Source organism: Ranitomeya imitator, chromosome 3, assembly GCF_032444005.1.
Source record: "Ranitomeya imitator isolate aRanImi1 chromosome 3, aRanImi1.pri, whole genome shotgun sequence".
In the NCBI taxonomy this organism is placed as follows: Eukaryota; Metazoa; Chordata; class Amphibia; order Anura; family Dendrobatidae; genus Ranitomeya; species Ranitomeya imitator.
This window is the reverse complement of record NC_091284.1, coordinates 615,264,468-615,280,172: the sequence shown is the minus strand read 5'-3', so window position 1 is coordinate 615,280,172 and position 15,705 is coordinate 615,264,468. Positions and strand designations below refer to the sequence as shown.

At 44.8% G+C, this 15,705-nt stretch overlaps 2 protein-coding genes and 1 long non-coding RNA gene across 4 annotated transcripts in view; 2 read left to right on the top strand and 1 right to left on the bottom strand.

Moving 5' to 3' along the window:
- PIBF1 (progesterone immunomodulatory binding factor 1) overlaps positions 1-15,705 on the top strand; it is a 378,979-nt gene that overhangs the window by 211,718 nt on the left and 151,556 nt on the right. The gene's annotated exons all lie outside the window — the stretch shown is intronic.
- On the top strand, positions 131-1,930 carry LOC138670628 (uncharacterized). Its single transcript, XM_069758135.1, has 2 exons — positions 131-733; positions 842-1,930. The coding sequence occupies exons 1-2, from the start codon at positions 381-383 to the stop codon at positions 1,722-1,724; spliced, it is 1,236 nt and encodes a 411-aa protein (XP_069614236.1). The 5' UTR covers positions 131-380; the 3' UTR covers positions 1,725-1,930.
- On the bottom strand, positions 3,320-4,372 carry LOC138670627 (uncharacterized). Its single transcript, XR_011319362.1, has 3 exons — positions 3,892-4,372; positions 3,729-3,800; positions 3,320-3,602 (listed from the first exon to the last, which is right to left on the bottom strand). It is a non-coding gene; the product is annotated as an uncharacterized lncRNA (long non-coding RNA).

Sequence of the window (15,705 nt, the reverse complement as noted above, 5' to 3'; positions counted from 1 at the left end):
CATTTAGGAAGCAGAGGAACTCAGCCACAAAGCAGACCACGTAAAGTTAAAGTGGAGTCGCTTAGAGTTCTTTCACACTTCAGTTGTGTGGCGTCAGTTAGGTCCGACATCGTGGCGGATTGACGGATCCGTCAAATTTGGTGGAAAAACGGTTCTAACGGATCCGTTTTTTTGACGGATCAGCTGCCCCGATCCGTTTAAAAAACGGATCCGTTAGAACCGTTGCGACCGTTTTTACATCCGTTGTAACCGTTTTTTGACGGATCCGTTTTTTAAAAGGGGAGGATTTCAATGTGATTGGCTACTGGATACTACTGCAAAACTATATATAGCGTGTATTTACACCACATCTTTGAAAGGTTGTAGAGAAAGTGGCAGAAATGGAAGGAGTCCTGGCGAACATTGCAAAGATCTATGCGGATTTTACTTTTGAGGCAAATCAGTTGGCAGTCAGCGTTCGAGAGAGGGAGGAACAAAGACTGCGCATCCTACGGCAGCGGCGGAAGAGAAGGCTGTGGATCCATCCCATCACAGCTCAACGTATGACCCGTGGTGTTTATTCCACGCTTTACATGGAACTAAGGGAAAACCCTCAAAAGTTCTTCAATTATGTGAGGATGAGAGCTGAAAATTTCGAGTTTTTATTGGGCTATGTGGAAGACTGTATACGTAGACGAGACACCCAGATGCGATTCTCAATATCACCAGCAGAGCGTCTCATGGTGACTATTCGGTAAGTAATTTTTTTTTTTTTAAATGATTCTCATTCATCAGACTTATAACTGTAATGTTGTTTTTTGAATTTTTTTTATTAATTATTGTCTTTTCGTTTTGTTAACAGATTCCTTGCAACTGGAGAGTCGTTCTCATCCCTCCATTTTCAGTATCGACTTGGGATATCCACCATCTCGGGGATCATCAGAGATACCTGCCGGGCATTGTGGGAGTGCCTACAAGTGGAATACATCCCAGAGCCATCACAGGAGAGGTGGCTGGAGATCGCCCAAACTTTTCATCAAATTTGCCAGTTTCCAAATTGTGTTGGAGCAGTTGATGGAAAGCACATACGGATCGTCAAACCTTCAGGCTCTGGATCACAGTTTTATAACTATAAGAAGTACTTCTCTATTGTGTTGATGGCCATAGCCGATGCACAATGCAAGTTCATCGCTGTTGATATCGGTGCGTATGGACGCGCAAATGATTCACAAATCTTTAAAAATTCACCAATGGGGCGCCGTTTATATGGAGAGACATTTGATTTTCCGCCCCCTAGACCTCTCCCTGGAACCACTGGTCCACCATTACCATTTGTTTGTGTTGGAGATGATGCCTTCCAGCTTTCCCCACACTTGCTGAAACCCTTTGGAAGTAGTGGACTGACCCAGAGGAAAAAAATTTACAATTACCGCTTAACCAGAGCACGAAGAGTAGTGGAATGTGCTTTTGGCATCTTAACTGCCAAATGGAGAGTCCTGCTAACTGCAATTAAACTGCAGACTGAAACTGTCGATGATGTGGTCAAAGCGTGCGTTGTCCTGCACAATTTTGTTTTATCAAAAGAACAAGTTTCCCTGGAGGATAATGTTTCTGAAAGCACCTTACGGGATTACCAAAACCCCACTTTTCGCAGTCCAGTAGCAGTCTCCAGAATGCGGGACAGTTTTGCAGACTACTTCATGTCTCCTGCAGGATCAGTTGACTGGCAGTATGAAATGGTGTAAAAATTTTTTTCTTTTTACACTTGTAAAAATACCATTTTTTGTTTGCTTACAAAATCTTTGTACTTTAATGCAGCATTGTATGTTTTGCAACGGTACCCTTTAAACACTGTTATTGTTACTATTGCCATAACCTTGGTGATTTAAAAACTTTACAAAAAAAAAGAGAAAGACAATAAAATTGTTTTTAAACCAAAAAACTGTTTATTTATTTACAGATTCTCATAGTTTGGGGTGGAGATAGTAGCGGAGGGGCTGACAGGGCGGACCACGTCAAGAGTGGGGGACAGGACATCACGGGGAGGAACAGAAGTAGAATGGGTGGTGAAAACATGAGGTTGTGTAGAGAGTTGAGGTGCAGATGTGGTGTGTGGGAGGTATGAAGGTGTTGGTGGGATTGGGAACGGAGAAGTTAAAGGGGAAGAATGGAAGGGGGACGGTAAAAACTGGGAAAGACTAAGGGGGGAAGGAACAAATGACGAAGGAGTAGAATGGACGGGAGGAGGACGGACAGGAGGAGGACGGACGGGAGGATAGACGGTGGATTGAGAGGGGAAAGGTGTTGACACATGAAGGGTAGGTGGAGGGGCATGGGACATCGCCTGCGCTAGAGCAGTGTGGCAGCCTTGCATCACATGCATCTGCAGGTCAGGAGTTAGATTTTCCATGTGCCTGAGGACCGACTGAAAAAAACAGTGCCTTGGTGACTGATTTGCATCTGATTGCATCCTATCAAGACGACTGCTGAGTTCAAGTATGCTTTTGTTAAGCATATTGTACCCAGCAGACGTTTGCTCACTCAAAAGCTTGATGGCACTGTGAAAGGATGCATTCAGCTGCAAAAAGTCAGGCGCATAGCTCCTTTCCTGACCTCTCTGGCGCTGCCGTCCTGACCACAAAGTTGGTCTAGATGTTGCGGCAGTGGCAGAGGGGTGGGGTAAAGGGAACTCTAACTCATCACCTGCAGCTTCAAGTGACGAAGTCCGCCCTGCTGCTCCAGCGCTGGTGGATGAGGCTGAGGGATCAAACGAAAGGGAAGGTGCAGAAACAGAGGGGTCGACGTGGTCCCCGGTGGCGGACTCTTGAGGGATCGCTCCAGAGGGGTGCAACTCTGATGCAGGCTCCCGAGTGCTGCAGAAAGTGCTGTTAAAGAAGAAAAAAAAAATTAGTATCTGGATATTACAATTGCCCTTGCTGCAAAAAAAATTGAAGGTTACACATTTTTACAGTTTGACTGAAAATATGTGGTGTTGAATATTTACCTTCTGCTCAGCAGCGTCGACCCGAGGAACGACAGGGCTCTGGCATGTTTGTATCTGCTCCTGCGTCCTCTAGATCCACTCGGGGCCTGCATCTCCTTATTAAACTCCCTCTTGAAGCGATCCCTGAGTGACCGCCACCGCACGATAATCCTGTTACCTGGAAAGAGAAAGCAAAAATTGGTTACTATACACCACATTAAATCATGCTAACATAAGGTTATGAAGTGTGAATACTTACGCGCTAGATCCTGGGCCCCAGCATCGAGTTCCTCCCAGTTATCCATAACAGCACTGCACACTTCCTCCCATAACCGTCGGGTGATTAACTGGTCAGCATGGCGGCGGTCCGACATGTTCCACAGCGGCTCCCGACTTTGTACTGCTTCGATGAGGGTGTTCACATCGATGCCCTCCTCTTCATCATCTTGTTCGGGAGCACGCTGTGAAGCCTAACAAAAAGATAAGAATAAAAAGGGAAAGATTACAACACATGAATTTTACATTTTACTAAACACCAAACCAAAAAGGAACTTACTCTTCGGCGACCGCCGCGATTATCATTCCGACGACTATGGGAGGTGCTTTGAGGAACTCTACGTCGAGCCCCGGATTGTGAAGACTAATTTAAAAAAAAAAATAAAATTAATAATGTTCTTTGATCGAGGCATATGTATTGTGTGCTGTGCTGAATGTTTGTGTTGGGTGTAGTGCATTGTATGTGAGGATCGGTCTGTTCAAAACTTACACTATGCGCTCCCGCTCCTTGTATTTCTCCACCCTGTCCGTCTCCTTCTGTTAGCCCCTCTGCTTCATATTCCTGTGAATACATAATAAACACATAAAGGCTTAAAATACAATTGCCATTGTTGCACCAAAATAAAAAATTTATGAAGAAAAAAAATTAACACCTCAGTTTGCTGATGATGTGCTGGGGGGCTCTCAGAAGAAGACATTATGATCTTGCGTCTATCTTGGGTTGGTCGGTCCCTTGCTTGGGTCCTCTTGGTCCCTAGAATCTGTAAGCATAAAGGGAGTTCTAAGCTACTATACAAAAGGATAGATAGATAGATGCAGCTTTCAGGACTTTACACTTACATCTGTTTCCAAAACTTGGGGCTTGCGTATAGCTTGGGTCGGTCGGTCCCTTGCTTGGGTCCTCTTGGTCCCTAGAATCTGCAAGCATAAAGAGAGTTCTAAGCTACTATACAAAAGGATAGATGCAGCTGTAGGGACTTTACACTTACAACTTTAAAAAAAAAATGGGGAGCCTGCTTGTGTACGTCTTGGGTCAGTACCTACTACAGTACCTACAGTGCCAACTTATTTTTGATTTCCCCCACCACAAAAGAAAAAAAAAATTCTACCGTCAAACTTGATGCACAAGCTGCCAAACCCTCTACCTCCTGTTTCCCCACAAAAAAAACCCCAAAAAATCCCTTTAAAACAACACCAAAACTACTTAGAACTTGATATGCGCAATGCGCATGCTGGTAAAACCCACCTAAACAAAGTTTAACCTTATAAAAAATGTTCCTCATTCGAAATTAAAATACCAATCCCCAAAATTGTTAATTATGATTACCCTACAGTTTGTATTTTCTAAAACCAGATAACATATTCTATAGCAAAGATTTGCATTACACATTTGTATATATAACCTTTACTGCATGTTTACCCAATATTATATTTATCTTGAAATGAGACTACTGACAGTTTTGTGAAATTTTTATTACTATATTTTTTAAAATTTTCTTTTTTTTAGGGTACAGTAGGAGCTACACTGCTCTTTATTTGAAATACAAGTACATTATGGAAAACAACAAAGATGCAGAACACATCACACATCATTTATACACACACACAAAACAAATTTTACACCACAGCTATTCAAAATACCAGCATAGTATGAAAAACATATAAACAGGGCAGGCAGGCACACGCACGCACGCACACACAGCCACCTTCTGTCTGTCCCTCGGCACTCTGCTTCTCTGCCCTGTGTAAGCACAGCGGCCAGAAAGCAGAGTGGTGACGTCACCGCTGTGCTCTGCTTTATGGCTGGCTGGCGCTCACAATGCAGAGAAGCACAGCACGGGGACAGACAGCGGAATTTACCTTTTTTTTTTTACTTTTACACTGGTAACCAGGGTAAACATCGGGTTACTAAGCGCGGCTCTGCAGTTAGTAACCCGATGTTTACTCTGGTTACCGGCATCGTTGGTCGCTGGAGAGCTGTCTGTGTGACAGCTCTCCAGCAACCAAACAGCGACGCTGCAGCGATCCGGATCGTTGTCGGTATCGCTGCAGCGTGTGACGGTACCTTTAGTAAATACATCAAAAATCAACATTAACCAATATGGCATTGACAAATGCACATGCAACCAACAAGATGCACACAAACATACCTGCAAGCAGAGTCATAACGCAAGCATAACACATGAACAGGCGTAATATTGACGAAGGCATAATAAGGTGCAGGCACATGAACACATACATACAAAAGCACACAGCAGTACAAAAATACACACACACACGGCCATCAGTCCTCCGGCTGGAGCTTGATGTCTTCACAGTGGCAGGCCTCGGGGTGGATCTGGACTGTAGCAGGGCACTGGCTGTTGCAGGACGACGGCAGGCCTCAGGTTGGATTCAGGTTTTAAAAGCTCTTGCTGTACTCAGTACGTCATACACAAATGCGCACACACACACACACACACACACACACACACACACACATGCACGCTGGATGTCAGTACTCACATGGCTGTCTCAGGCAGGGTCTGGCTGGCACGGCCTCTCTGGCTGGCTGGCAGGGCCTCTCTGGCTGGCTGGCAGGGCCTCTCTGGCTGGCTGGCAGGGCCTGGCTGGCAAGGTCTTGCTTGCAGGGTCTGGCAGTGTGTCTCTGGCTGGCAGGGCCTCTCTGGCTGGCAGGGCCTCTCTGGCTAGCTGGCAGGGCCTCTCTGGCTGGCTGGCAAGGTCTTGCTGGCAGGGTCTGGCTGGGTCTCTCTTGCATTGAAGGGTCTGTCTTGCTAGTACATTTGGGAATGACCTGTCCTCTTTATATAGTTTTTGGGTTGTCTGGGCAAAGTATCCACTTTTTGGAGCATGCTCAATCAAAAAAAGCGGATTGAGGCGACGGATCCGCCAAAAAGCGGATCGCGACGGATCCGTCGCCCATAGGCGCCCATTCTAAAAAAAGGCGGACACGACGGATCCGCCGCGGTCCGCCTTTTCGGCGGCGCCAAAAAACGTTACAAAGTCCGTCAATGTCTAGACAACGTCCGCCAAATATCGACGGATCCGTCGCATGGCGGATGGAACGGACGGCCATCCGCCACAATCCGTCTCTAATGCAAGTCAATGGGAAAATAGCGGATCCGCCAAAAAAAAATGGCGGATCCGCCATTTCACGAAAATGGCGGTTTTTGACTGACGCCGAAAGACTGAAGTGTGAAAGAGGCCTTAGTGCCAAGGCAGATGGTGCATAAATGTCACCAACACTCTACTGATTTAGGCTAGTTTCACACTAGCGTTTTGCTGATCTGCGGAGGGCTACGGACTTCCTTCGTAAAGCCCCGCCCTCGGCCGCACCTCCGCCGCTATCCGCCTACTTCTGCATGCGGCCTGCGTACCTCTCTTTAACATTAGGTACGCAGGTCGTGCGTCCTACGCTGGTCGCCACATCGTCAAAACGACGCATGCGGAAGCATCCGCATACAGCGGCACGACCTGCGTACCTAATGTTAAAGATAGGTACGCAGGCCGCATGCATGCTGCATGCAGAAGTAGGCGGAGGTGCGACCAAGGGCGGGGCTTCACTGAGGAAGTCCGCGGCCCTCCGCACATCAGCAAAACGCTAGTGTTAAACTAGCCTTAGTTCCACGCCTCACCGGGCATGAAAGTGAATCGGTCACTTGGTTTTTGCTACCTCATCTGAGAGCAGCATAATGTAGAGAGAGAATCCTTGATTCCAGCCATGTCATGTATCACTTAGTTTACCGGGTGCAGCAATCGGGGTACAATCAGAGTTTTCTGCAGTAGATCAGAAAGCTGACCCCCTCCAACCTCACTGATAACAGCTTTGTGTATATTGTATTTTGACAGCTTGTCATCAGTGCTGGGGTTGTGATTGGACCAGGAGGCATATGTGGAGAGCTAGTCCAACAATGATAATCTCCTGCTCATAAAGCACTATTTGTATTGAAGCAAAAGCACACAGCTTAATAGGTGACACATTGCTGAAATTAGTGTCTCAGTGCCTACCTCAGTGTCCTCATGTTATATAGCAAAAACCTGCTGACAGATTCCCTTTACCATTAGCACAAAAACATTCATTATAATCCTGCCTCTAATGATCAGGAAACTGCTGTAAACTATACTTAAAAGGACAGAAATTAAGAGTCTAAAATATTTGAAGAGGCCAATGTGATAATTGCAAGATTACTGATGTTGATTTTTAATATAGTTCTTGATTAAGGCAAATACATTGCCAGGATAGGTGATTTTCATTCTACACAAGGGCGTTCTAGGAACGTGCCATTCATGGTCAGTCCTTTGCCCATAAATATTTAGTCAGTGAGGGTCCAGGCCGTGATCAGCACAATGCAGAAGCACTGTACACCTTGTATTGCTTACACCAGTAATATGGCTGGGTGACTGCCGCTCAGTCCTATTCACTGGCATAGAAGGAAGTTACCGCCATAGACCCTTATCTCCCACTGCAGATGTAACAATTACAACTTGGAAACTTATACAAAATAAATGTAAGAACATTTCAGGAGTAGATAACATTTCAGATATACCAGATTCAGTCCTTAAATTAATTATTCCATTGAAATCAGTGAATAGAAAATAATTCAATAGTTAAGGTGATTTAATATTAGAAATAGTGAAGCCGCACAAGAAAGAACTCAAAAATAACCTTCTGATATCCAAGCCAATCCTAAAACATTTAGAATACCAAGTAAACAATTCTGAGCCTATGGCTTAATTTGTGTTTAAAACTTCTCCAAATCTTTGTTTAGATATTATAGTAATTCCTAAGGATTTATTATTAGAACCTGTATGTTTTATACCCTAGTTTATTTTTCATTCCCCATCCTCTCTTTCCCTTGCCCTCTCTATCAGTCCATCCATTTATTTTTACTCTTTATTATTATATTGGGGTATTTATTATTTCCCATTGTTGTAAATGTAATAATTATAATGTCCCATTTTGTATGACTCCCTACCTTTCTGTATCACTTTCCCATTACCTTTTTATTATAAAACCAATAAAAATGTGATTAAAAGTTGCAGCCACATAAGATGTTCTGGAGAGAAGGAGTAGTCGTGTTGAATTACTACCCTTAATTCGTTTGTTTCTCCTGTCACTGCCTTATTTGTCTGAGATAAACTTACTACACTCACTAATGGGGGCAGAATTGGGAGATACCTGTCAGCCGACTGCAATCTAAAGTATATGGGCACACTAAAAGCCCCGATACACATTAGTAGACATAGGTAAATAAAGGAGCACGCATACATGGCGCATAAATACTGATAACAAAGGAGATCCCCATAAATTAGGCGTGCTCACTTTGAGAGGTTGTGCCAGGTGAGCACAACTCCACTGATATTTAAAACACGATGTGGCCTCTGTGTTGCATCCATGAGTGAACTTGCCAAGGAACCAAGCCAAGTGGTGACAATGATGGATCCTAGTGTTTGTTGGGTAATTCCCAACTAAACTCCAAAACAGACCTGGCCCAAGGTGATTAAAAATGTCTTTATTAAAATATCAGTACACAACGCATTTCTGAGCTCAAGGGCCCCTTTTTCAAGTATCAGCAGTTTGAAATTGGTGGGCGGACACACCCGATCAACATCTCCTCCAGCCATCAGTTGGCCAGTGCACCCATACACATTAGATTGGTAGCCAAACCCATCGGCAGGTTTGGCTAACATTAGTCTGTGTTTGAGGGTCTTGAGAAACCGTCAATGTTTATGTTCCAGAGAACCCCTTCTACTGAACTTGATAAGTCGTATTGAATATAATAACCATACCGAGGGCTTGCAGGTGAAGGTGCTGACTGTGGCAGAATGTATTTGATCCCATTGAAAAGTGCTGGTTATTTTTTAATGACATTTTCTCCGGAGCACATAGTGGGAGTTATACAGGTATATGTTTCTCTGCCTTAACCCCTTAGCGACCGCCGATACGCCTTTTAACGGCGGCCGCTAAGGGTACTTAAACCACAGCGCCGTTAATTAACGGCGCTGTGGAAAAAGTGAATAGCGCCCCCCAGAGTTGGATTTTCTCCGGGGTCTCGGCTGCCGGGGGTAGCCGAGACCCCAGAGAACATGATTCGGGGGGTTTTGTACCGACCCCGCATTTGCGATCGCCGGTAATTAACCGTTTACCGGCGATCGCAAAAAAAACAAAAAACCGCGATCTCTTTTTAATTTCTCTGTCCTCCGATGTGATCGCACATCAGAGGACAGAGAAAGGGGGTCCCAGATAGCCCCCCGATACTCACCTATCTCCCCCGGTGCTCCTCGTGGCTCCCGGTGTTCGCCGCCATCTTCAAAATGGCGGGCGCAGTGCGCCCGCCAGCCGGCCCCGGGAGAATCTTTGGGGTCTCGGCTGCCGGGGGTTGCCGAGACCCCAAAGAACATGATCGGGGTCGGTTTTACCGACCCCTGTTTTGCAATCGCCGGTAATTAACTGTTTACCGGCGACCGCAAAAAAAAAAAACAAGTCAAAGTGTAATTCCCTGTCCTCTGATGTGATCACACATCAGAGGACAGAGAAATAGGGGGATTCGGGACCCTGCCATACTCACCTTTGTCCCTGGGTCCTCCTGCTGCTCCTCCTGGCCGCCGGCAAAAGAAAATGGCGGGCGCATCTGTCTCCATCTGCCGGCCGGCAGGAGAACAGCAGTTGGGGCTAGGGTTAGGGCTAGGGTTAGGGTTGGGGCTAAATTCAGGGTTTGGGTTCTTTCACACTTACGTCGGTACGGGGCCGTCGCAATGCATCGGCCCGACATACCGACGCACGTTGTGAAAATTGTGCACAACGTGGGCAGCGGATGTAGTTTTTCAACGCATCCGCTGCCCAATCTATGTCCTGGGGAGGAGGGGGCGGAGTTACGGCCACGCATGTGCGGTCAGAAATGGCGGACGCGACATACAAAAAAACGTTATATTGAACGTTTTTTGTGCCGACGGTCCGCCAAAACAACTGATCCAGTGCACGACGGACGCGACGTGTGGCCATCCGTCACGATCCGTCGGCAATACAAGTCTATGGGCAAAAAATGCATTCTGCGGGCACATTTGGAGGATCCGTTTTTTGTCCAAAACGACGGATTGCGACGGATGCCAAACGACGCAAGTGTGAAAGTAGCTTTAGGGTTGGGGCTAAAGTTAGGGCTAGGGTTGGGGCTAAAGTTAGGGTTAGATTTGGGATTAGGGTTAGGGTTTGGATTAGAGTTGGTATTAGGGTTAGGGTTGGCATTAGGGTTACTCTTGGGATTAGGGTTAGGTTTGGGATTAGGGTTAAGGTTAGGGTTGTGATTAGGGGTGTATTGGGGTTAGGGTTAGGTTTGAGGTTAGGGTTGAGATTAGGATTAGGGTTGTGTTGGATTTAGGGTTTTGATTAGGGTTATGGTTAGGGTTGACATTAGGGTTATTTTGGGGTAAGGGTTGTGATTATCGTTAGGGTTAGTGATTAGGATTATGGATTGGGTTGGGATTAGAGTTAGGGGTGTGTTGGGGTTAGGGTTGGAGCTAGAATTAGGGGGTTTCCACTGTTTAGTTACATCAGGGGGTCTCCAAACACGACAGCCAATTTTGCACTCAAAAAGTCAAATGGTGCTCCCTCCCTTCTGAGCTCTGCCGTGCGCCCAAACAGTGGGTTACCCCCACATATGGGGCATCAGCGTACTCGAGATAAATTGGACAACAACTTTTGGGGTCCAATTTCTCCTGTTACCCTTGTGAAAATAAAAACTTGGGGGCTACAAAATCTTTTTTGTGGAAAAAAATATATTTTTTTATTTTCACGACTCTGCATTCTAAACTTCTGTGAAGCACTTGGGCATTCAAAGTTCTCACCACACATCTAGATAAGTTCCTTGGGGGGTCTAGTTTCCAAAATGGGGTCACTTGTGGGGGGTTACTACTGTTTAGGTACATCAGGGGCTCTGCAAACGCAACATAACGCCCACAGACCATTCTATCTAAGTCTGCATTCCAAAACGGCGCTCCTTCCCTTCCGAGCTCTGCCGTGCGCCCAAACAGTGGTTTACCCCCACATATGGGGCATCAGCATTCTCGGGATAAATTGGACAACAACTTTTGGGGTCCAATTTCTCCTGTTACCCTTGTGAAAATAAAAACTTGGGGGCTACAAAATCTTTTTTGTGGAAAAAAATATATTTTTTTATTTTCACGACTCTGCATTCTAAACTTTTGTGAAGCACTTGGGCATTCAAAGTTCTCACCACACATCTAGATAAGTTCCATGGGGGGTCTAGTTTCCAAAATGGTGTCACTTGTGGGGGGTTTCCACTGTTTAGGCACATCAGGGGCTCTCCAAACGCGACATGGCGTCCAATCTCAATTCCAGACAATTCTACATTGAAAAAGTAAAACGGCACTCCTTCTCTTCCAAGCTCTGCGGTGCGCCCAAACAGTGGTTTACCCCCACATATTGGGTATCGACGTACTCAGGAGAAATTGCACTACAACTTTTGTGGTCTAATTTCTCCTGTTACCCTTGTGAAAATTAAAATTTGGGGGCAAAAAGATCATTTTTGTAGAAAAAATGCGATTTTTTATTTTCACGGCTCAACGTTATAAACTTCTGTGAAGCACATGGGGGTTCAAAGTGCTCAGCACACATCTAGATAAGTTCCTTAAGGGGTCTAGTTTCCAAAATGGTGTCACTTGTGGGGGTTCCCACTGTTTAGGCACATCAGGGGCTCTCCAAACGCGACATGGCGTCCAATCTCAATTTCTGCCAATTATACATTGAAAAAGTAAAACGGCGCTCCTTCACTTCCAAGCTCTGCGGTACGCCCAAACAGTGGTTTACCCCCACATATGGGGTATCAACGTATTCAGGAGAAATCTCACAAGAACTTTTGTGGTCTAAAGGTACCTTCACACTAAACGATATCGCTAGCGATCCGTGATGTTGCAGCGTCCTGGCTAGTGATATTGTTCAGTTTGACACGCAGCAGCGATCAGAATCCTGCTGTGATGTCGTTGGTCGGGGCTAGAAGGCCAGAACTTTATTTGGTCGCTGGCTCTCCCGCTGACATCACTGAATCGGCGTGTGTGACACAGATTCAGCGATGTCTTCTCTGGTAATCAGGGTAAACATCGGGTTAATAAGCGCAGGGCCGCGCTTAGTAACCCGATGTTTACCCTGGTTACCATCCTAAAATTAAAAAAAACAAACGCTTCATACTTACCTTCCGCTGTCTGTCCCCGGCGTTGTGCTTTCCTGCACTCACTGTGAGCACAGCGGCCGGAAAGCAGAGCGGTGACGTCACCGCTCTGCTTTCCGGCCGCTGTGCTCACAGCCAGTACAGAGAAGCAGAGCGCCGGGGACAGACAGCGGAAGGTAAGTATGACGCGTTTGTTTTTTTTACTTTTAGGATGGTAACCAGGGTAAACATCGGGTTACTAAGCGCGGCCCTGCGCTTAGTAACCCGATGTTTACCCTGGTTACCGGCATCGTTGGTCGCTGGAGAGCTGTCTGTGTGACAGCTCTCCAGCGACCAAACAGCGACGCTGCAGCGATCCGGATCGTTGTCTGGATCGCTGCAGCGTCGTTTAGTGTGAAGGTACCTTAATTTCTCCTGTTACCCTTGTGAAAATAAGAAAAGATCATTTTTGTGTAAACAAATGCTATTTTTTATTTTCACGGCTCTACGTTATAAACTTCTGTGAAGCTCTTGGGGGTTCAAAGTGCTCACCACACATCTAGATAAGTTCCTTAAGGGGTCTAGTTTCCAAAATGGTGTCACTTGTGGGGGGTTTCCACTGTTTAGGCACATCAGGGGCTCTCTAAACGTGACATGGCGTCCGATCTCAATTCCAGCCAATTCTGCATTGAAAAAGTCAAACGGCGCTCCTTCACTACCAAGTTCTGCGGTGCGCCCAAACAGTGGTTTACCCCCACATATGGGGTATTGGCGTATTCAGGAGAAATTGCATAACAAAATTTATGGTTACATTTCTGTTTTTACACTTGTGAAAATAAAAAAAATGGTTCTGAATTAAAATGTTTGAAAAAAAAAGTTACATGTTCATTTTTTTCCTTCCACATTGTTTCAGTTCCTGTGAAGCACGTAAAGGGTTAATAAACTTCTTGAATGTGGTTTTGAGAACCTTGAGGGGTGCAGTATTTAGAATGGTGTCACACTTGGTTATTTTCTATCATATAGACCCCTCAAAATGACTTCAAATGTGATGTGGTCCCTAAAAAAAAGGTGTTGTAAAAATGAGAAATTGCTGGTCAACTTTTAACCCTTATAACTCCCTAACAAAAAAAAATATTTGTTTCCAAAATTGTGCTGATGTAAAGTAGACATGTGGGAAATGTTATTTATTAACTATTTTTTGTGACACATCTCTCTGATTTAAGGGCATAAAAATGCAAAGTTTGAAAATTGCTAAATTTTAAAAATTGTCGCCATATTTCCGTTTTTTTCATAAATAATCGCAAGTAATATCGAAGAAATGTTACCACTAACATGAAGTACAATATGTCACGAAAAAACAATCTCAGAATCAGCGGGATCCGTTGAAGCGTTCCAGAGTTATAACCTCATAAAGTGACAGTGGTCAGAATTGCAAAAATTGGCTCTGTCATTAAGTACCAAATTGGCTCTGTCACTAAGGGGTTAAAGCTTGTCAAATATGTGCAGGCTCAATATTACGTGTCTTACAATGTCTGTCTTCCTGTTCACGTGTTTGTATTTTAGATATTTACAGCTCTGGACTCTTTAGGCTACTAAAAATGGACTTTTAAAAACCAGTTTTTCCTATCAGTTAGCCTAGACACCTGGTCATTTACATCTAAAGAGCAGAATACATAGTACATATATCAAGCTGTCTGCCTATTCTTCTAGTTATCGCATGGTAAAGCTTCAGTTATTGTCCCTCTTGTTAGTGTTTAAGTTGAGCGTACACACAAGTAGACAAGATCACGGCCTTGGCCGATTCTGTATCAAAACTGATTTAGAAGTTGAATATTATAAAGTATATTTAAAATCTACTATATAATTGTCTAAGGGTCACTTCGGTCTTTCTGTCTGTCTGTCCTTCTGTCTGTCACGGATATTCATTGGTCGCGGCCTCTGTCATGGAATCCAAGTCGCTGATTGGTCTCGCCAGCTGCCTGTCATGGCTGCCGCTACCAATCAGCAACGGCCACAGTCCGATTAGTCCCTCCCTACTCCCCTGCAGTCAGTGCCTGGCGCCCCCTCCATACTCCCCGCAGTCACCGCTCACACAGGGTTAATGCCAGCGGTAACGGACCGCTTTATGCCGCGGATAACTCACTCCGTTACCGCCGCTACTAACCCTGTGTGACCAAGTTTTTGCTATTAATGCTGCCTATGCAGCATCAATAGTAAAAACATCTAATGTTAAAAATAATTTAAAAAAAATAAAAAATCATTATATACTCACCTTTCGCGATGCTCCGGTGACCGCTCCATGCAAGCGGCAGGTTCCGGTGCCGTGTATGGGAGAACGACCTGCCATGACGTCACGGTCATGTGACCGCGACGTCATCACAGGCCTTGCGCGCTTGCTCGAGAAGGACCTGCCATGACGTCACGGTCATGTGACTGAACTACAAGGGGCCCTCGGAAGGTGAGTATATGTTTATTTTTTATTTTTTAACCTGTGACATACGTGGCTGGGCAATATACTACGTAGCTGGGCAATATACTACGTGACTGGCCAATATACTACATGGCTCTGTGCTGTATACTACGTCGCTGTGCAATGTACTACGTGGCTCTGTGCTGTATACTACGTCACTCGGCAATATTCTACGTCACTGGGCAATATACTATGAGCCTGGGCAATATACTACGTGGCTGGGCAATATACTATGTGGCTGGGCAATTTACTATGTGGACATGCATATTCTAGAATACCCGATGCGTTAGAATCGGGCCACCATCTAGTTATTTACATAAAAAAGTGAGGTTTTCTGTCAGTTCAAAGCATTTAGATGAAGTTGGTACAGTGCAGTTTTCTAAAATAATAACTTGGTAACTAACTTTTCACGATAAAGTTCATAGGAACAACATTCATTAAGTTGGTTTTGAATAAAATTGTCTTTATTTTGTCTGATAAATATCCTTTAGTTTGGGGAGAGTATAAAAATCATTAAAGCCACATGTTATTATTACTGTGTGATTTCTCCGTATTGTGTAATTACTGTGATGTATTCTTATTTTGTTATTATTGTAGTGGGAGCTTGTAAAGATTTCCCTCCTGCGTTACATAACCACATATCTAGCTGATGTCAATAATTGTGCTCTCGAGTACAGCCAACACTTTTTTTATTGAAAAATCCACGAGTGTATCACTTTATGCTCCCTCCCTGGCTGATTATTAGTATTAGGTCCTTTTAAGGCATTCTGTATGTATGTACAAATTAACCCTTGGTTGGTAGACATAGAATCTCTCTCTAGTACTACCACTCTTTT

Bases quoted from the DNA above. Each gene is read 5' to 3' on its own strand.
- LOC138670628 (XM_069758135.1), top strand. From the start codon at position 381: ATGGAAGGAGTCCTGGCGAACATTGCAAAGATCTATGCGGATTTTACT. The intron at 734-841 runs GTAAGTAATTTT...TTTTGTTAACAG, and splicing joins CGTCTCATGGTGACTATTCG to ATTCCTTGCAACTGGAGAGT.